General features: G+C 47.3%; 1 protein-coding gene across 1 annotated transcript; it reads left to right on the plus strand.

Moving 5' to 3' along the window:
* Positions 1-2,574: 2,574 nt before the first annotated feature.
* LOC144134520 (uncharacterized) lies at positions 2,575-20,074 on the plus strand. Its single transcript, XM_077667428.1, has 3 exons — positions 2,575-3,019; positions 12,063-12,226; positions 19,640-20,074. Exons 1-3 carry the CDS (start codon positions 2,575-2,577, stop codon positions 19,997-19,999), a joined length of 969 nt encoding a protein of 322 aa, XP_077523554.1. The 3' UTR covers positions 20,000-20,074.
* Positions 20,075-21,741: the final 1,667 nt, after the last annotated feature.

Here is a 21,741-nt window from a genome sequence, read left to right on the forward strand (position 1 = left end):
TCTGCTTACCGTCTCTTGGAAACTAAACGGGTGTTTTGTAGAGTTCTTTGCAAACTAAAAACGGCTAGGATGCATTTCTGTCTCCGTTTGATGTATTTTGATTCGCAGGCCCTCGTTGAAGGGGGTTAGGTTGTGATGGAAGTATTGAACAGTACAAAGCCGCCTGTAATCAAATAGTGAAATGGTACACTATGACGACGAGACAAGTTGTTTGCCGAGTTGGTAATGGCAGACGAGTCGTTGTGTCCTTTTTAATGTGCCTCATCCGTTGCGCTGTAGTTTTAGAATAATACGACGGATATGACCGCAAACTTGGAGAGGCGATCGAAAGTATGTAGCTACTCCTTTCCATTTCCTTTACCGATAGAGCAACTGACGTCACACAAACACAATCAGGTTGCAGCATTGCAGCCATCGCTCTCATTTGTTTGCCTTAATGCAGGGCTAATAGTCTTGAAGGATTTTGTTTTCTTGTTCGTAGAATACGTGTTACGCTGGAAATAAACTTGTGGAAATACTGTTTTGTCTAACAACGGTCAGCGTACGCAAAAGGAGCAAGGTGCGAACAGTGGATGGCATGACAAGTGTGTGAACCAGGTATGAGTGCAGGTAGGGACTCTGACCTGGGATGCTTGCGAGAACTGCATCATTAAATCAAAAAGTTATCTGAGCTGTCTACAAGCATTGTATATTCTTTGTTTTACATGAAGAGATGCTGTTAGGTCTGATGTGATGTCTGCTCCAGGGTAGCGGTAATATGTTAGTGACTTTTATACCCAACAATTCTGGACAAAAGCATTTTTGAGCTGGAAACCTTTCATGAACTCAAATTTTTGTTCTTATAATGTAAACTTTCACTATAAATATCAATATATTCGCTGATAGTCCTACGTAGTCTCGCAGTTTTTTTTCTATTAACGTTTTGCTATCGTCAAAAGCATTCCCCACTGCTTTTCTGTCGTAGTATTAACTGTTAGACGCGTTCTATGGAAGCACTTTAAAAGAATGATATTTCTACATGTCAGAAGAATAGACCACTATCTTCGGCATTTCTATAAGAGTATCTTACTGTTTTCCAATTTTCAAAATTTTTGTCCGAAAACGTTGTACATGACACGATGGTATTATTAAGATGGTCGACAGCTGGACGTGACTCAGTGTGGGATACACACAAAACTTTGCATTTAGTGGTGTTATGCCTCACAAACCAATGGCTGCAACAATCAAGAATATCTTTAAGGTCAGCTTGTAGTGCATTAACATCATGGTTATTAGTGATTTCTTGGAGTGCGATGCACTCAACAGCGAGCGGATAAATGTTAGGAATAACGTGCTTGGGTAAGTCCTTCCTGTAGATGAAGAAAACAAGGAGACCCAAAACCGAGATTTGAGCTACAACGGAGTGGACTGAGACACTAGATTAAATATTTATAATTGCAGGTTACAAACTCAGTAAGGTGACAAAGGAGCTGTTTTAGCCGCGTTGTAGTTTTAGCGTGGGCTTAATTTTAAGAGTAGCAGCTGGTGCTAAACTTTGAAGAATTTCTCATAAAAATATAAGAAAAACCAAAAAAAAGCGGCGGCAGACAATGAATTAATGGAGCTTAGGAGTAAATGTAAATTTGATTGTGTTTCACAGAGCGTAATGCAGAAGCCGCATTGCGCATGTGCGAATAATAATGAGAAGCATAAGTTAAACGCTTACATGTTTGAGCAATAATATTTTGATGATTTATCTTAGCCATGTCTTTAACAGCCTTGCTGTTTGGCAGTAATCGCAAGTGAAGGAAGACCAGCGCCAAACTTTTGATATGTATACATGATTTTTGCGGGAATCAGTGAATCGGATTTTCTTGCACTCTACGACAAACCCCCGGCAAGTGAACATGAAGTACCTGTACTCAAAAGCGGCTGGAGGCTATCGTCAGATTTTTTGTTTTTTTCGAGAACAATGTCGTGTTGAAGGAAGAATACAGTGCGATTGGAGACGTTAGACGAACAACCATAAGTAGACACTGCAACGCTTGTAACGTGTCCCTGCCATTCTTCGTCCAACATCTCTGTTCGCTTGTGTTAGTCCTTCAAAACGAACGTCGCCTAACTATAGTTCCACTTGCCATTCTTCTAGAGAACTAAATGGGAGGAATATTGCGAATCTCTCGTAATCTTTTAACGAATTTTATCAATAATTAGTTTTAGGTCCCTTTGTCAGTTTGAACAGCCTTTACTATAAACAGTTGGAAGTTCGCTCTCGTGTGCGTGCTTTCTTTTTCCTGTGTGATGTTGTGTTGTGATGTTGATGTTGCAAGAAAATCGAAGCTAAATTATGTTTCTTTTCATTTTCCACTGGTTCTTTCAGATCAGAGAAGAAATCAAAGACAACTGGCAAGCCTCTCTGACATCGAGAGCCGAACCAAGGTTAGAAGCAGGCTGTTTCCTCACATCTTTACTTGACCGTTCAGTATGCGAGATATTCCTGAGGGAACGAAGCCAATACGTAGAGGTCCATCACCCGTCGGCATTCCTGAATGTCGCACCTCGACCTCATATGAACGCCTTTACAAGTGAAAACGAATGTCGGAACCCCGCAGGCCAACGAAACGCAGCCAGCGATCGTCGTCAGAAAGGCATCACGGTGTGACGTCAGACACAACTGCCGCAACGACTTCCGGTGAAGTCGACAGGATCGAATTCGACTTCCAACAAGGCGAAGCCGAAGTGGCGCGTCGAGGAGAACGCATCGAACCCCCATCGCCCCGATGCGGCAAGACAGACTTCTCCATCGATGGCCTGCTGTCATCGTGTGGACCTGGAGCCGGTTCAACCTCGAGTTCAAACAATATCTCTACTGCGACTGTGGTGGGACCGGAAGTGACGGTGCCGGATATGAGTCAGACGTGTTTAGTGAGGATGCCGCACTCTCCAGGGCATGTCACTTCCGCATGCGACCGCAGACTTGGGGAGGTGGCGAACTTCGAGTGGCTGCACTGCAGTCGCTACAAGCCACCAAAGCTTCCCAGTGAGTGAATTTTTCTCTCCCATCAAACATTTATTCACTTTTTTATTTCAGTGCCATCGAGGCCAGAATGCGTTACAGAAATCGGTGGTCGCTAGAAAAAAGCGATGAAAGGCATAAATGCCAGTAGTTGTTGATGAGGGTGATTTGATTTTAATGGCCGAAATATAATTCGGCCACAGAGTACCGTGGCTAAGGTGTTTATTGTGTATTTTGGGTAGGGTCATTAAAGAGCCGCTTCTTTGACCATTTAACTGCAGGGAAGCCAACTACCAGGCCAGGGAAAAGGTTATACCCACAGTGAAAATCGATGCGTACCCGACGGACCAAGGGATCAGACAGCGCATCTCCCGCACATGAGGCAATAGGCCGGCGCTGCACTAGTCATGATTAATTGGGTGAAGTAGTCATTCATGACACACTTTAAATGCTGACGAGACAGGCTTTCTTATGGTTTCATTCGTGTGTCATTTGGAACGAAGGAATAAAAAATTTATCAGCTCGGAAAAACGTTCACTTACTTCATGACTGGAATCAGTGCAAAATGGCACACATGAATACTCTGTAACTAATTCGTATTTCATTTGATGCTTAAGACATTTTACTTCCCCACACCGACTGACAACTCATGCGTTCGTGTTTGTTGTATTGTTGCATCAGAAACTTTCACGGAGGTGAACGATGTTAACTTCGTAATATTCGTAACCTAGAACTAATATAGCCCCGCAGTACGTGGAAAGTAATAAAAATTAAATACCGCGTTCATGTGAAGACCAGACACAAAGTTGCTGAAAGCTCACTGATCATTGCAGTTGAAAAACGCCCCATAGGGTCCATGTATTGCAATACAATGGTCTGAATAGGCCAAAACTCGGATTTTAGCTGACTTTCATGACGCCTGTATGCCGCAAAAAAAACTGTTTACAAGCTGTGAGTGTCGAGCCTAGCTTAAAAGACAATGCTACTCTAAGTTAGCATTGCTAGCTGCAATTTCAAGTTCAACAATCTTCTTACGCTTGTGTCGTAGGGCATTTTGTCCTCTTGTGTTTTCTGAGCAGTGCATGTTTGGGAACTGGCCTCTGTGTTAGCCTTGCTGGCAATATCACTGCACCAGGGAAGTTCACTGAGCTTAAATTGCGCTCCATTCCTGCTCCAATTATAGATTTATTTCTCTTGTAAATTTTGCTCAGACCTGGATATATTAAAAGGATAAATTGATTTGTAGTACGAGTATCACCAGTGACATCACTTCGCATTCTATTCTTTCGTTGCGTCCTGTTTAATATACAGTTGACGACCAAGGCGTTCGCCGCAGTTTCCGCCCCTTACCCTCCATGACCAAGACCACTGTCCGACGCATTTTTTTCTGACACTTATTTTGACCTTTCCAACTTTGACATCACTCTATAGATAGAAAGAAAGGAATCTTCACACAGCTCTGCAGCGCTAGAAACTACGCCGACGCATTCTGGATATGTTGGTTAAGAAATCACTAGCATCATCATGAGCAGCAGCATAACTACGTCTACTCTAGGAGAAAGAGTTCTCCTGTTGAAAACCGGTCATGCATCCATCGTGGCCACGGAATCTCAGCTAATTTCTTAATCTGATTTACCTACTCTAATCTTAATCTACTCTTTTCCACCTCTGATAACTTTTTTGTCGAAAACAACACCCTCTGTTAGACGGCGCTGTCAGGCTCAAATTCGGAAGACCACCTTTCGCTAGTGAGCCAAGCAAGCTTAAGCTTGCTAGAGCGGCGGCAAAAGCCAATTGGCCCCTGGAATGAGGTCCCACCCAGCTATTCTATGCATTAAACGTTTTTCTCTGCCTCTGTTCACTAGCGCCACTCTCGACCGTGGCGGCGGACGCAGTACGTCCTGTATTACCGCGAGTGCCGCGTGTTACGCGATCGAATGGTGAGGGCGGAAGCTGGGCGAGAAGTCTCTCTAATCTCCCTCGGTAGTTGCACCAAGAAGTAGACGATGAGGATGAAGGAGCCAAAAATATGGAAGACGGCGACGAAGTACCTCCTCCGCGTGACGAAGAAGACCTGCCTCGTGCGATAGCTCACGGTCGTCTGTCCGCTCTGCTTCACGATGCCTTCGAGGACCCCGCCTTCAAGGATCCCGCCTTCGTGTTCCCACCCACCGCAGCCCGCGCCGGAAGCATCAGTAAGTGAATAAGCGCGTCGTGGGCACTTTCGGTTGCGTTTATCCAGCCGACGGGAAACAATGGGGAAGCAGTGCTTCCCTTACCTCCTTCCGACTACTACCTGTGCCAGTACATTCTTAAGATCTGAGAGGTTCTTGGAATCATGATAGACCATGTGTACAGTAGGCTGTCCTGAATTAAAACGCTGAAAAACAGACCCGAGAGCATTGATTCGTCATACCGTTTCGTCTCCGACATCCTTTGTCCTCAGTTTGGCCAGGATCTCTCATCTCGAGTCAGACAACCATCCTTGGTCGACCGACGGCGGCCGGTATAGCCGTGCATGCTTGCCAATGTTTAGAATGATTAGTCATTTTTGCATTGTGTTCTACTCCATGTCCTTTAATTGGCTCATGCTTTAACAGCTTCATTATCGGCTTGCTTGCGACGGGGGTGGCAAAGCTGCGAATTGAAGCTTTTCAACTCCTAGTTTCATTAGTTCTTGGGAAAACAGTAAACAAACAGGTGCAACGGCAGAACGAAAGGACAATCTCAGGAATGCGAAGGCGGCCAAGCCGTCTTCTTGCAACCACGAAACTCAACAGTCGTGAGTACCTTAAGCAGCACTCTCGCGGTTATTTTTTTCTTTTGATGTCCCTAACTATCAATCAACGTGGACAGGATGAAGGGCAGGGCATTGGCGGAGTTGTGCTCTTATTTCGTGTACCGTTTATCCAGCGCTAAATATTCACTGCAGGCTGCAAACACACTTGAATAGCGCCCAGCTTTATTGCAAGTTCTTCATTTCGCACTGACCGGCATTGTACATCTGATTGCGAGGGTATAACCACAAAGGCATTCCGACCTCTGGTCTCGACAGGAGAGCTACACCGAGCCTCCGACCGTGATCCGGCCGTCGTGCGCTTGGAGCGCCACCTACCTCGTGTGCTTCCTCATGGTGGCCGTGTCCGGCTCGTGCGCAGCCTTCTACTTCGGCGTGGACGTCTCCAAGTGGCTGTCACCCACGCGAGTCTGCGTCACGCCCGGATGCATGCGGCTGGTCGATCGGCTCTCGGCGTCCATAGACGAGAGCGTCAACCCCTGCGACGACTTCTACCGCTTCGCGTGCGGAGGGGGAAGCCTTCGCAGCGGCGTTGCGAACTCCACGCCACCCTCGTCGTCGCCGTCTCCTCCGACGGCGGTGGTGACGTCTTTGACGTCCAGCAGCCCGGTCTTCGAGGATCCACACAAGGACATGCTGTCCCGAGTCCACGCGATACTGGCCAATTGGGCCCTCGACGACAGGATACAGACTCCCCTGCAGGCGTCCGCGTCCCTCTACCAGCAGTGCTTGTCCGTGTTCGGCGACCAGAAGAAAGGCATCCGGCACTTTCTGCATTTCCTGGAGAAGTGCCGCATCAACTTCGCCAAGGCCGACGCGGACATCGAACCTCTGGACGCCATCTTGAACCTCGACGTGCGCTATAACGTCAAGACGCTCTTCGACGTTGCGGCCGTAGCTCGGATGGTTGTGGTACGGCGGAGGCCCGCCCTAGCTACCTGGGCTACGCAGCGGCAGGTGCTGATTAAGAAGCACACCTACAGCGACTACCTCGAGAACACGTTCACAGAGCTCGGCTTCCCGACGCGCATGAGGATCACCTTCACGGCTGCGTCTGTGTGGGAGGCCGAAGACGTCGTGCTCCGGCTTTTCGCCAAGATGAAGAAGGACGACAGAACGCTGGTCAGGTTCAACTACGTCGAGCCCGGCGTCATGGAGCGTCCAGAGTGGAAGGCGCACCTGGGGCGCTTCTGGGACCGCCTAGCAATCAAGGGAGCCTCGATGGCGAAGTTCGTCAAGCTAGTCTTCGAAGAACTGACGCCGTTGGCCATCACGCAGCACGTCTTCTGGGAGGTCGTCCGCCAACTGGGACCTCTGGCCGACTACCGGCTGCGGATACCCGACGAGACGACCGGCTATAGTAAAGACCGCTGCTTCCGCGTCGTCTACGGCGTCGCCGGGCTGGCCCCGCTAGCTGTGGTCGTGGCGCAAGAGGTCAGCACCGAGGCTGTCTTCTCGGCCACGTCCTTTCTCACCAGGCTGGTGCGTAACGTTGGCGCGACGAACGTGACTCTAAGCGTGGTGGATCCGAGGCACCTCTTGCAGGACACGTCGGTCTGGTCAAAGCCCGAAGCCCGAAGGGACGCTGCGGCGGACGCCAGCGAAGAATTGCCAGAAGTTCCCGGGGAAGAAGGTGGCGCTGGCGCCTTCTTCAAGTCCTACCTGCGCATCCTGAAGGCGTCCAGACAGCAGGAGCTGGATTCCCTCGACTCCCTGGCGCCGATGCTTACTACGCAAGACCTGCTGGCGTCGCGCGTGATCGTCGAGGGCAACCTTGTCAGGGTTCCGACGTCACTGCTCGTCCAGCCCTGGTTCTCGCCCGACGTTCCGCGGAGCTTCAACTTCGCGGGTTTAGGCTTCGCGCTCGTCACGGAACTGATTCGATCCGGTGTCAGGTTGCGTCCGCGGCAGCTACTGCACTCGCCTTCGGTTCCGCCCGAGTGTAGTCGCACGGTGGGCCCCGACGGGCGTGCCTTGGAAGCGTTGCTGGGAGCCCTGACGCACGAAAACCAAGAACGCAACTGGCTCCCCCTGCCGGGCTCGCTGGACGCCATGAGCGACGAGCAGCTCTTTTTCCTCGCCTACTGCGCGGGCGGCTGCTATCGCAACGAAAGCGCTGCTGTCGGAGGAGGCGGTGGCGAGTGTAACGATGTGCTGCGTGGTACGCTGCACTTTGTGAGCGCCTTCGAGTGCAAGCGTGGGGTGCGCATGTATCCGAAGGAGTTGTCGCGCTGTGCGCCGACGACTGAGTCGGTAACGGGCAAGTGGTGGTTGCTTCACGGTGGCCCGTACTTAGCCCGAATCAAGCGGAAGATGGCGGAACTGAAATCGCGCATCGTGAGTCTACACCACTAACGATGTTTCGCCTTGCTTTCGTGCACTTCTTTTCTTAATCTCTGTTTTCTGATGCTTTTCTTTCGTTCTTCTTTTCATTACTATCCCCGATCTAAGCACACACAATACTGAGCATGTTGCTAGGAGATAACAATGTTCTGTATCTATTCCATTGTTTTATACACGTTCTCGTCTCTTATTCGTCTTGGACCTGTTTGGAGGACTGTGCAGTTGCGCATGCAAAGAAGCCAGAGTCTTGAGGCTGCATCGGCGACAACGCCCTCGTCAGAAAGTGAATGAATACGCTTACCCACGTTTCAACAAGTGTTGCTTTCTTTAATATGCTCCTTTCGCGTTTTCAAGCTTCCTTGCATGCCTTATACTTTCGTTGCTTATCGCCACTGGGTCCGCCAGCATGTGCTCAGGCTTTGACGAAAATGCTGAAGCCAGATGGCGATGTGCGCCTGTTTGTTCGTCTTGGCAGCAGCGTGAAAATACTTTTTGCGCCCGTGTCGTCTCTTTCAGAATTTGTGGGGCTGGCGCAAATACACAAGCTGCACATTTGAGCACTTCTTTCATGAGTGCGCGATAAACTTCTGTTCGATTTAACTTTGCTGGAGATGTGTTGCGCCTATCGCACCTACCGACATCAACGGAACAGCGCAATGACCGCTGCTAACGAGGTCGCGCTATTGAACCCTGGACATACTGTATATGTTGTGAGTGTACGTTTCTATGCTAAATCTGGTTTCCAAGAGATCTTTATGAAGAGAACCATTTCAAAAAAATTATCAAAAGCGGGGGCGCTTATTGACAGCGTGCATAACTTTTTGTCTTAGCAAGCCCGTGCATGAGTTGCATGGTTACAGTGTTCAACGTTGCTTCAAAGGCCGCCGAAGTTAATAGAAGTGCGCCTTGAACGTTTTATAGAAACGTGTTACCTATAAACTATGGCGGAGGCTTCGTGTGCACTCTTTGTGCCATTAAATCTTTGTTTCGGTAGCCACATAAGTTTGAATGCGTCCTTCGCGATTTACTGCCTATGCATCTTTTGTTTGAGACAGATTTTAATGATTACAAGAGAGGTGTGCCTGGTAGTTAGCAAAGTTTACTACCAGCCCTATAAGAATGGAGGGGGCAATTAAAAGCGTTTTTCAATGTAGCGCTTTCTGTTACACGCTGACGCTTTGTGCATCTAGATCTTGACCTGTGCGCTCCCACGCCAAGTGTGGTTCATGCTGTTAGGGAACACGATGCAGTAGTACTTTATTCCTGCACTATACAAAGCAAAAATGGTATATTGCTTCGCCACACGCTCAGCATGGCCGCAAAGAACCTTAAATTGGCAGATTCGAGATCTTGTATTCTGCGCATGCGCAAATGTACTGAGCACCAACTTTCGACTCCTCCTCCGGGCTTGTTTGAAGCTTTTTAAACGAAAAATTTGGCTCCAAAACATCCCAGAATGCAACTTCAAAAGATAAAGCAGATCTCGAGAGGGATGGTAGATGATTTGAGTGCAAGTAAAAGTGAAGGAAAAAAAGTGAAAAAAAAACCTGCTTTCGAGTTAGTAGTTTAAACCACAGCTCTTTGGCATTATCCAAGAGCTCTGGTTTAAATGAGGATTTAGCTCTAGTGCATCTCAGAATGCAACCTAAGAGGGGACGCACCCAAGGGTAAATGATTACTTAAGCAAGGGAAATGCGCTAAAAAAGACACGGACGAGGACAGCACAAGGACGGGCGCATTAATTAAAAAGATTAATAGCCTGCATGCTGTTAATGATTCGTTAAGAAAAGGCAACATAAAGCATCGGTAAAACGCACGCACGAACGAACGCACACACACATCGCATAGGATCAGCGAGAATGACAGCTTTTAATTGAGCTGTTACCTGTTCTCACACATATTGTCGCACTTTCGCGCTTGCACAGAACAGAAAAGATGCCGCGCTGGCGAATGTCTGGTCAGCAAGGAGGCAAGAGCCTCAAGCCACTAATGAAGTTGTGCGCATTCACACCGTAAAATTCTCAGGGAGGTCCTATCACCACCATCAGTGTGACTTTAATTGGTAATGTAATTTACATACATTCGCGCGTTGTTTAGGAAAGTAATTAGTAATTAATCTAATTCCTGAAGCCGAGAGTTGGACGAAATCGCGTCTGGTCGGGGAAAATCATAATAAAACTTGAAAATGGGCTCCGAATAAAAGGAAAAGCAACAACAATGTAGACGACTGCTTTGCCTCATTCGTAAAGATGCCTTGCTGGCATTTTCGTCACGTTTGAATTCCATAGAAGAAGCGATTTATTTCACCATTGAAGAAGAAGACAATGGTGCGTTGCCCATCCTGGACTTATCGGTTAAACGCAACCGTGGAAATCTGTCATTCAGCGTTTATGGGGAACTTGCGCTGAAGTTTGCGTTGCCGATAGCAGCGCCACAACACACTGCCTAGCGAGAAGAGCAAGCAGTTTTGGGTAGTACTCTTAGTACTTTTCCGCGCCACCTTCAGGCGCTTATTGGCGTGAGCCTCCGCGCTCTGTCGAAGGCGCACGTGCCGTGCGTCAGCTATCTGGGCTACGCCGAGAGAAGCTAGGCAATGAATGCTGTCATCAAAACGCGGGTATCTAATCACGCAGAATGTGTTCTCGCGTTTGCTGCGGCCCAAGCGGCTGACAAAAGCAGTTTTGAGTCACCGAATGGAACAATTGCAGTGCCACCTTGGCAGCGCAAGTTCTCCATAGGAAACCCACCCGCACCGGAAGATACCTTAACCTCAAATCTGTTCACCCGGCCACTCAAAAGAAATCTGTTGTCACAATCTTATTTAAAAGAGCAGAAAGCATATGCAGTTTTCCTGAAGGCCGGGTAGTGGGCGCTGATACTGTGCGGCAAGAACTCTCGCGCAACCATTACCCAGCTGTTTTTGTTGCATGCGCAGCAAAGCAGTTATCTTGACCGACACGTGAAGCTGCCGTGTCGGCTCCTCTGAAACTGGCCTCTGTTCCGTACCCCCCCCCCCCCCCCTAGAATATTTTAGACCTTGGTGAGCATTCTGGCGCACATTCAAAGTTCATGTCCCGACAAGAAACCTGCGACATGCGCTGATTAATGTCAAAGATGTCCTTCCCAAGGAACAGTATCCCGGCGTTGTTTACAGCGTCTCGTGTTCCGGATGTGACAGCGCCTGCATTGGCGAGACTGGTGATTATAAAAGGTGCCCAAAATAACATTGCAACGCTGCTAAAAATCGAAAAGTGAAATCTAATGCTATCGCCGAACACTCCTTATCAATCGGCCACGACATCGACTTGGATAAGGCACGCGTGCTGACAGCTGAAAATAATCTGTTTCGTCGCCTTCGCCTCGAATCATTATTCATTCAACCGACTAAATACACGCTCAATCGAAACACTGAAAATCTAACCCTAGTACACACCCGCTCCCTGCGCCCTCTTTTTAAGCGTAGTTTAATTCGATACACTACCTGTTTCATCTCATCGTGAACAAGTCTCCCGTCATCAGCCTGACTACGCCCCCTGCAGGGCAAATGCCTCTCCCATGTCTCTCCAATTAACCCGGTCCTTTACCAGCTGCGCCCGCCCTATGCCCGCAAACTTCCTAATTTAATCCGCCCACCTAACCTTCTGCCGCCCCCTGCTACGCTTGCCTTCTCTTAGAATCCACTCCGTTGCCCTCAAGGACCAGCGGTTATCTTGCCTTCGCAGTACATGCCCTGCCCAAGCCCATTTCTTCCTCTTGATTTCGACTAGGATGTCATTGACCCGCGTTTGTTCCCTCACCCAATCTGCCCGTACTGGAGCCGAAACATGTTTTTTTCGTTTGTTTGGTGTCCATTATTGAGTTTTATTGTAATTCCCCTTTATAACTTTGTGTCACATCATCCAACAACGATGTCGTGTTCGAACGCAGGGCGGCGCGAGCTGCCCCGCAGGCGCTACCTGGGCCGCAACCCGCGCATCCCGTTCACTGCCGGCCAGGTGTCGGCGCTGGAGGCACAGTTCGCCGCCGCACGCTACCTGAGCGGGACGCAGGTGCACAGCATCGCCAAGGAGCTGGGACTCACAGAGACCAGGGTGAGTGACACACGGGGTAGTGTGCGGATTTCATCACTACTTTATTTACGCGAATGTAGCGTGACGACGATCGCAACGCGAGGGTCGCTTTTTTTTCGCCGCGGAACCATGAAAAATTACAAAATTATTAAGCGATATTAATTTAATTGCGACGCGAAAGTTGGTTTTTGTTTTTCTGACATCAGAAAAATTGTACGTGTCATATATGCGAGTAAGAATGGTTTATACTAATACAGACACACACACGCGAACCTATGCTTCTTAAACGGCAAGCTTTGATGTGTACTGGTACGATTGATCTATGCCTGCTAATAATAATAATTGGTTTTGGGGGAAAGGAAATGGCGCAGTATCTGTCTCATATATCGTTGGACACCTGAACCGCGCCGTAAGGGAAGGGAGAAAGGAGGGAGTGAAAGAAGAAAGGAAGAAGAGGTGCCGTAGTGGAGGGCTCCGGAATAATTTCGACCACCTGGGGATCTTTAACGTGCACTGACATCGCACAGCACGCGGGCGCCTTAGCGTTTTTCCTCCATAAAGACGCAGCCGCGGTCGGGTTCGAACCCGGGTACTCCGGATCAGTAGTCGAGCGCTCTAACCACTGAGCCACCGCGGCGGGGCCTGCCTGCTACGCTCGATTTAGCTTTTTGAGACATGGAGAGAGTAAATTTTGTTATCGTTAGTCCCCTTTCTTCGGACAGGCTCAGGCCTCTTGAGTTGTGTTGATATTGAAGCGGGAGGCGATGATGCAGGTGGTGATGAAATGTATTTACAAAATTTATGACGACAAACTGTAAGTTGCACCAGTGAAGCCACCCAGACAGATAGCGACTGTAACATAAACAGATTCATCTAGCTGTGACAAACGTTTACAGTAAAAGTCTAGACCGTGTCGAAGAACGCGCTAAGCACGGAGCCTCTACCTTGACTCTGAACGCGCCTGAGCCCTGAGCTCTCAGCCTCTGCCCGTCCCTAAAATGAGCTGACCATTTTCTGACTATTCTGCCTCAGTGCCTTTGTGAGATGTGGCGGCAAATTCCCAACTACGCTACAGCGCATACATCACCACGAAGCCTAGGTTTGACTGCCGCTGCTCCTGTGCTTCGGAGCGCCTTGATGAATTCTTTTTGCTCCAGGAACTCGAGCTTTTTCCTCACAGAGTATGGGTAGGTGGGTTAGGTAGATGGGTATGTAGGTGATTAGGTAGTGGGATAGGCAAGTAGGTGGGTTGGGTAAGCAGGTGGGTATGTGGGTAGCTAAGTGGGGGTAGGTAAGTGAGTTAGGCAGGTAGGTGGGTAGCAAGATAGGTGGGTGGGTAGGTCTGTTGACAGGTGAGTATGTAGGCGGTTAGGTGGGCATGTAAATAGGTGGGTGGATGGGTACGTAGGTGAGTAGGTACGTGGGTTAGGTTGGTAGGTGAGTACGTAGATTGGTAGGTGAGTAGGTAGGTCGGCAGATATGTGGGTAGGCAGGTAGGTAGCCGCGGCTGGCTTCAGACAGGAATGATAGGCGGTCGCTGGGAGGTGGCCTTGTCATAGTGCAGACAACTCTACCTCTTCCGATGAAGGAGAGGAAGTATAAAATAATGAAAATGACGACCCATCTAATCAAATTTATCTGAGTTTGATAATCATTCACTTTCTGTTCTGTCTGCTATGTGTGTTCTTTTGTTTCCATGGCTTTTTGGAATTTATGGTTATTCTTACATTTTAACCCCCACTCCTCCTATATCTTGAGATAGCACTGATGTAAGAAAAATAAATAGATAAATACATAATAAGTAGATGAACAAACAAAACAAAGAAACAAACAATCAAACAAAAATAAATACATGAGCTGCGACTGCCGTCGGCCCCACAGTCAACTTAACGTTGTTTTGCTTATTCGCGTTGTATTTCAGTGCGCAGTGTTTTTCAGTGATATCTGGCGTATGCAACAAAGCTTGGAGTGAGAGCGAGCGACGGGATAGAGGGAAAGGAAGGCACGGGGGGGGGCGTGCTGTTGCCGCGGTACGGAGAGAAGGGCGGGACCAAGGAAGGGAGCCGGCGGGTCAGCTTTGTCGTTGTTATTGGGAGGGAAAAACGTTGGCGGGGAGTCGGCCCCGCTTTTTCCATTGTGACCCAGTTTTCACAAAAAGAAGCCAGTCACAATCCCCTGTCACAGAGCCACGCACACCCCCATAGGGCACGTGCGCCCTGACAAAAAAAAAAAGAGGGATCAGTCGGCCGCGACCAAAGTGGACCGGACAGGCGTCTTTTTGAGAAAGAAACGATACGGGAAGTTTGTGGAGAGAAGAAAAAAAAAAGGAATAGAAACACGAGCAGAGAACAGGAGCAAGTGACAGCGTGAGATTAACAGTAAGGATGGACGGCCGTGAAACGTTAGTCGAATCGTTGTGTAAAGATTCCGAGGAACACTCGCTTTATGGCGCATGCGTCGGAGATGGTGATGCACCCCGAGGGCAGATGTCTCACCACTGTCTTCGTCGTCGTTGTGATGCCACTGAACGCTTCCGTTCCCTCACCTGTTTTTGTTGTTGTTTCTCTCTCTATTTTTTGGCTCATTCATGGGACAACAGTCGTCACCGTCAATGGGAAGATGACGTGGAGGTCGCGGTGGACGGAACTGGACATATATTCACATCCGAGGGTTTCAGCGGCTGTATATCACCCCTGGAGATATATTTTATGTGTGCCTATATCTTTAACTATTTTTGACAGGAAAGTTGTAAATAAGCAAACAAAAAACGACGAGGTTGGTAGTTGATATTTTTACGTGACTGAGACGAGATGACAGATGGCTACAGAATGATTTTAGTGGCGGATGACCTGGCTAAAGCACTCCTGCCCGCGTCACTGCACAGTTCGTCGTCTTCTAGTCGGGCACACTACTCGGGGCCGCCGAGCGATCATCCTGATCGCGAACGAGAAGATCGGCACTGAAGGTGAAACGTAGTAGATGACGATGGGTGAGAGAAATGGCGGAATAGAGAACGAGGTGAAGGGCTTGCCGCCACGGTGGGTGATGCGATTGGCTGACGAGCGATGGAGGCGCATTATCCAGTACAGCCCATTTATTCATTGTGGTCCAAGTTTGTTGGGATAACTCACTAAAAAATTTTAATTGCTATGTACCACGGCACCGTAGGTGCCCCTTACTCTAGTGAAAACCACCTGGACTCGTTTCGGTGTAAAACTACTTCCCCACTGTCGGCTTAGTTCACGTATACCTTCCCTTGGTTTTGAAGGCTGTGCTTCATATCTTTAGATAGGCTGGCTTTCACGCGTGTCATTGATTACGTGGCGTGGTTCCTCGCAGATGCTCATGTCCGACATACATGTCATGCCAATCACCAGCTGCGTTGTCACTGTTTCCCCCTTTCTTTGATGTGCGGTCTCAAACCTCATGCTCTAGATCTCTTTCCTATATTCTTTCTTCACAATCACTTCATACAGTAAAGAATTCTTTTTATTACTAATAGTAGTTCTGTTGTACTTAATAATAATGCCGGAAATAAATGGTACATTATTGAAACATTCCGTGCAACTCGCATTTGAAAGTAGACATAGATTTGAGTACGCGCGCATAACACTCTATAGTCGGATACAACTTAAGGCTGCAGTGAAGCTCCGCCCACATTCAGGACCGGCGCACAGAATTCCTCCAAACAAAAATGTAGGCCGTTGTTAAAACTTCTCTTGTCACCTAAACAAGAAGCTAACGATGAGAAAAAAGTTATAAGCTCTAGAATTTTGATACCTGGCTTGTTTAATAAAGTCAAATATTAAAAAGCTGATTTCGTTCACTTTTGTGACTGGGTAGCGAAGTAATACAGTACGCCGTGGACCGTGGCCCAGTGTAAACAACTGCTGTTTTTTAAGTTGTATCCTACTATAGTGCATCCTTTGGCAGTGAATGCTGCTTGAAATTCAGTAAAAACAATAGCTCAGTAGGGCCTGCCGTAGATTCTTCCTTCGACATGAATGTTCAATTGGCGTCAATCTGCATACTGTATGCCGGCGCATAATAACGGGTGCAGCCTGAAAATAACGAGGAGACATACCGCAAAACCACTGAAAGAACAGAAGGGAAAGTAATGTATGCGCCGAATGGATCCTCAAATGCAGTGTGGTCATTTATTTTAGAGTACTCTTCAAGCGGTCCAAGTCAATTCCTTTTGGTTAAAGCTATCCAAACAATCGCCTTAGTCTTGCCTCTACTGACAGCCCTTTCTAGCATTTTAAACGTTGGTACGACATCCGTCGCATTGTTAGCCTATTACAGAAGCTCGCAAGTGCATGACTTCGTTATCAGTCGTTTTGATCTCGCAACCACATCACCCCGGCCCGACTGTGCTCGTTGTACAATCACGTGACTAATCGAAACGACTGAAATTAAAAGAGCGGAATGATAGGCCAGAGCGCATACAGGTTGACGGCTCAATGACGACACGCGTGCCACCGGACCGCATCAGATATCGGCTCCCCTGTTTAGTATGCAAGAGACAAACAGCTGCATCTTCGAGAAGCCGTGGTCCGCGGCGTGCGCTTAAGATGCGCTGCTCCAGAAGGGTGGTGGCCTGTAAGAACCGTCTTAACCGGGGTCGCATTTACGAATAACGCGACCCGTGAATAAAGCTTCCCGCGTTAGTAGTCGCTGTTACAGATTCAGGCAGTAAGGATTTTCTGATCTCAGATGTTGAGTGCTCCCTGCGAAAATAGTTTTGATTTGCCGAGGAAGTTCATTGAATCGAACAATCGAAGACTCTGTTATTATTTTTGTGGAAGACACAGAAGACAAGGATCATCAGAAAGAAGAGGCGCAGTCTCGTCTGGAATAAGCGCCAAAAGTTAATGAAATAATGCTTGAAAAGGAACTCTTCCAGCAAGCAACTCTAATTATTAGCGCACATATTTAAACAGCGCAATATGTTCAATAACGCAGATATTTCGCATATATTTGGCGTTTCAGTAAAGGTTGTAGCGCCACATTATGAGACAGAGACAGTGTAAAGTCTGTGTCACTTACGGTGGTCAAGCTTTAAATACGTACGCGGGAAGCACTACCGATGGCTCTAGTGTCACGAAAGCAGTCGTACTTCAAGCGTAGAGGGCTTTCACGTTTGAATGTATAATTTATTTACACGCTTTAAAACCCTTCCTCCGAGCATTTTCATACTTCCGTATAGTGCAGTAGTTACCTCAACTATGTACTTACGTCGGTGCAACTTCAGTGTGTTCTACTTGAAAAAATAGCCAACCGGTGCCGGTCGCTTGATGAGTTACTCAGACCCCTTGCTGATAGTTTCCCTCACTTTTTCAAAGACCTTGTCAGAAGTCGTTATAACTGTTCATAACGCCGATCCTATAATAAAAAAGGCAAGCCACGGTTGGGAGCTGCCCACGTCAGTGGCAAGCTGTGTTCAAAGGAGTAAAACTGTCTCTAATCTCTATTTATTCTGGAGGACCGCGGTATAGCAGCAGAGACTGACCTCAGGAGAGTGTGAAGACACTTCACAGACCGAGATAATTTCACGCCTGGGACCCACTATATGGAAGGAGATATCTGTAAATTGTTCATTCTTTATTCAATGTTTTATATAACCTATCAGGGCCCTCTCGGCTATTACATACGGGGTATTGAATAATTACTAGGGAATAATGCTGATAACTAAACAGCCTGGCTTGCCTGGGCAGAACAGAATTAATATGAAGAGTTACATTCCGCGAACACTTTCCTACTTCACTTTTATGTCTATCATCTCAGTCTGTCATTTAGACAAACATTTAATCCATAGGTTGGAAAACCTTTGAAATCAATCATCTCTTGAATCACTCGTTCATTCTTCGAAAACATTTTAATTAGCGCGCGCTGTTGCACTCACAGACGCCATAGCCTGGGAAACATAATTCGAGTACCGAGGTCTCCGCGAGTTGGCCCTTAATCCCTCCACAGCTTTTTCGGCTCGCTAACAATGTCGCCCGGATTGAGCGGTCAGCGAGCGCGACAAGCGGAGAGATCTGCTCTTAGAGATAACGCGAGACGCCGCCGTCTGGGCACCCGCCATTACGCTTCGATACGCAGCCCTAATAATGATTGCAATATTATTTCGACGCATGCGCAGAGCCTCAGACCATTTCAAGAGGGATCAGGTCTGCCTTTGACAAGGGCACGCGTTTGTAATATCGACGTCCCCATCTCGGCCTTGTTAATTTTATTTCCTTCTTCTTTTGCCTCATTGCATAATTTTGTGTTCGCTTATTCTCTGTTTTTGTTAGCTTAATTGTCTAGGCCACCAGCCCAGAAGACGGCAAAATAGCGAGAAAGAGTGGCTGGTATGAAATCTGTGCCAGAAAGACTGCATGTACTTCTTGTGGTTCGTGCTCGAGTTGTCAGAATTGCGTCTTAAGTGTGACCTTGCGAGCAAGCGTACCAGTTCATTATCATAAATCTCGAATGCTCTCAATAACGCTGGAAGCTGGAATACGAGAGGGATTATGGCGGTGTTGACCCAGAATTCTTTATCCTCTCGGTTGCCAAACTCCCCGTAAATCCCCTGCTTGGAAAGGCGAGGCATCGATCGGTCTATTCTGTAGTTTTGGGAGTAGTCGCGCCATCTGTCGCCGTAAGGTAAAATGAAAAACAGTACTTTAACCGGAATGAACTTTTGGCAATTGCTGCCGTAGCTCACAGGTAGCGCTGAAATTCTCACTAAAGTTTCCAAATAACTTCGGTTCATAAATAGGCCGCTTGATTTCCAACGACAGTTTCGAAACTCATAGAAATGAGAACTTTAGTTATGTCCAGTTCATGGGTAGCTGTCTCGGACGCATATTTGTTGATACTATAAAGCCAAGCAAAACAAAGTTTAACACCAGAAACATAGTGTGTAATTATAATACGCACAATCGTCTCCAAATAATACAATGTAGACAAAACTCCTGCTATCGCAGTAATATCCGCTAGTATTCGCTCCTGCATAACAGTTTTTTTTTCGTTTTCATTTCATACTTGCTTATTGAGTGAGGTACGCTATCGGCCAGATAATTGTATTCTACCGAGATAACTCCTATGGCGACCTAAATGTGAAGCGCGTAGTCCCAAAATATATTTGATATTCTACCATGAGAGCAAGTTTTATATCTCAGTGTTGAGCAGTTAGATCACACTAACTAAACATTTTAGGCATAACTAGGAGCTATGGCAAAACACGGGATATGTTTCGCACTAGCGTCCAAGGAAAACATGCAAAGAATCAGTTTTTTCTGAAAAATAGAAAGACGAATTCAGTGCAGACGAACTTGCCACTTAACCCCTCCATTGAAAACGTTTCTACTGCCGTTTACAATGAATCCGCTTTGTTTTTACTACCGTTTACAACGAATGTGTTTTGTCTCCACTCTTTACTTGCAGGTGAAAATCTGGTTCCAGAACCGCCGAGCCAGGGAAAAGCGTGAGCGTCCGCCTCGTGACAGCGATCACGACTCCGCGATGACTGCGGCTTCCTCGGCCCTTAGAGCGACGCTGGCCTCCGAGACCATGCGTTGTTTACCGGCGCTCGGCTTGGGAAACGGAAGCGACTCGCTGCTGCCTTTGCAGCAGCACGTGCAAAGCCCGCCACCCATCTACTCCCCTCGAGGACTCGGCCCGGCATCCGCGCCATCTATCGCGCTGAACGGAAGCAACGCGACGGGCTTCCTTCCGCCCTTCCCGTACTGGCCACCGCTACCACCGCCGCAGTGGAGTAGAAACGCAGGCGACGAGTTACCATGATAACAACTCCTATTGGATTGCCTCTAGTGTACAGAGTATGTCATCATTGCGGAATGCACGTACGGTGATAGTTACGCCAGGAGCCCTGATTCATTCGTGATGACACTTCAGCGTGCGGTGCCATGCAGTGGTAGGTGTTGTGCAACGCTATGCTTGGCGAGCCTTTTTCTAAGCTTCTTCCGAAATCAGAAATGGCACACCATCACGCACATAAATGCGTGATCTGTGGCACTTGTCGCACGAAGTGTGGTGGCGCCATCTGTTAATAGCGAAGACAATTAGTATTTTGTCCGCGGGATGTCTGTGACGCATCTTTTATCCTTCTCCAGTTTGTATACCCCACCAGGGCTGAATATGAAAAATCGTTAATTTTTTTATCTTGGGCCATAATTCAGTACCCGTGCTAGAATATTCGGGAATTCACGCACTCGTTATTAAACAGGCTAGTGTAGTCAAGCAAGCGTGGTCCCACCCATGTCGAAGATTTAAGCGTGAATGAGCCAGAGCTTTATACAGTAAGAAACATTCGCTTCGCTATTACTTTTTTTTTTGGCGGCACTAATGAAAGTTTCCGTATGACGAGTTGAATAATTTTATACGTTTCCATAAAAAAATTATGGAGTCAGTATGGAGCATATGGATTCCTTATACACTGCATGGAAGCACGAATGGAAGTTTACGGACTCCATATGACGTCATGTACAGTTATGAAAATTATATGGAATGCTTATGACGCACAGACGTGATATGGATTTCTATATGATTTTTTATATATTACTGACTTCATATTTCCATAATTCCGTACGAGCGGCTCATATGGAGCACAGCATCATGCCGAAGGGTACTGAATGGTTTGGATATGAGGATGCAGGTCACAGTACTGGTGCGGTATAATGCTGCGGTCAAAATTTCCACCTCCGAATGCGTCCGTGAACCTTGCATTACGAGGAGCCACACGCATATGTCACGATTCTATTCACAACTTACGCCAATACCTTGCGTTGTCCACTCTATGTGGCCGGAAATTTTGTTTGGAACGCTTCCCTCACTATTTCTGCATATAATTATACTTGCGAAATTCTTTGCACCTTATGCCATTGCAGTCTTTGTCGTCTACTTCTAATGAGTATGTTTTCATGAGCGTCTTTTCATGCACCACTACAGCCAGCACGATCATCATCAGCGTACATGTGATAATAGCAGGTTTCTGAATAAAAACTACTTTTTAGGAAGGTCGTACACCCCAGTTTCATCAGGTGAAAAATCTTTCCTAAAAGACAATGTGAGATCTATTAGTGAGAAACGCATAGGATCCTGAGCAATATCTGGAGGGCGACATCAGGAAGAGGCGTATTTGGCTTTCTGAACAACATGAGCTGGTTTTATGTTCAAAGCTTATCGTAGCTTCCCTGCAGGGACAGACAAAGCTCTTTGATGAAGGACTGACATTTCTGGTTGCATCGCAGACATGCGGAACAGTTTATGTAATGATGTAACAAACAGCAAAAAAGTTAGTTATTAGAATTCCGAACAGTTTTCATATTGGTTCGGACAGGGTCAATTCTTTAAAAGTGAGAGCAATGACCCAAGGGTGTAGAAATAAGACACCTAGTGCTTGGCATTGCTGTGAAGGGTATGGCAAAGTACTTGGCAATGTAACTGACATTCGGATGTCTCCATTTTAAACTGTCTACGGTTTTTGAAAAGAAACACTGAGCATTAGAGCAAATTATGTTGCACAT

This window comes from Amblyomma americanum, chromosome 5 (assembly GCF_052857255.1).
Source record: "Amblyomma americanum isolate KBUSLIRL-KWMA chromosome 5, ASM5285725v1, whole genome shotgun sequence".
NCBI classification, from domain to species: Eukaryota; Metazoa; Arthropoda; class Arachnida; order Ixodida; family Ixodidae; genus Amblyomma; species Amblyomma americanum.

Coding starts and splice junctions, on each gene's coding strand:
- LOC144134520 (XM_077667428.1), top strand. CDS start 2,575: ATGTCGGAACCCCGCAGGCCAACGAAACGCAGCCAGCGATCGTCGTCA. Junction 3,020..12,062: donor CAAGCCACCAAAGCTTCCCA/GTGAGTGAATTT, acceptor GTTCGAACGCAG/GGCGGCGCGAGCTGCCCCGC. Junction 12,227..19,639: donor TGGGACTCACAGAGACCAGG/GTGAGTGACACA, acceptor CTTTACTTGCAG/GTGAAAATCTGGTTCCAGAA.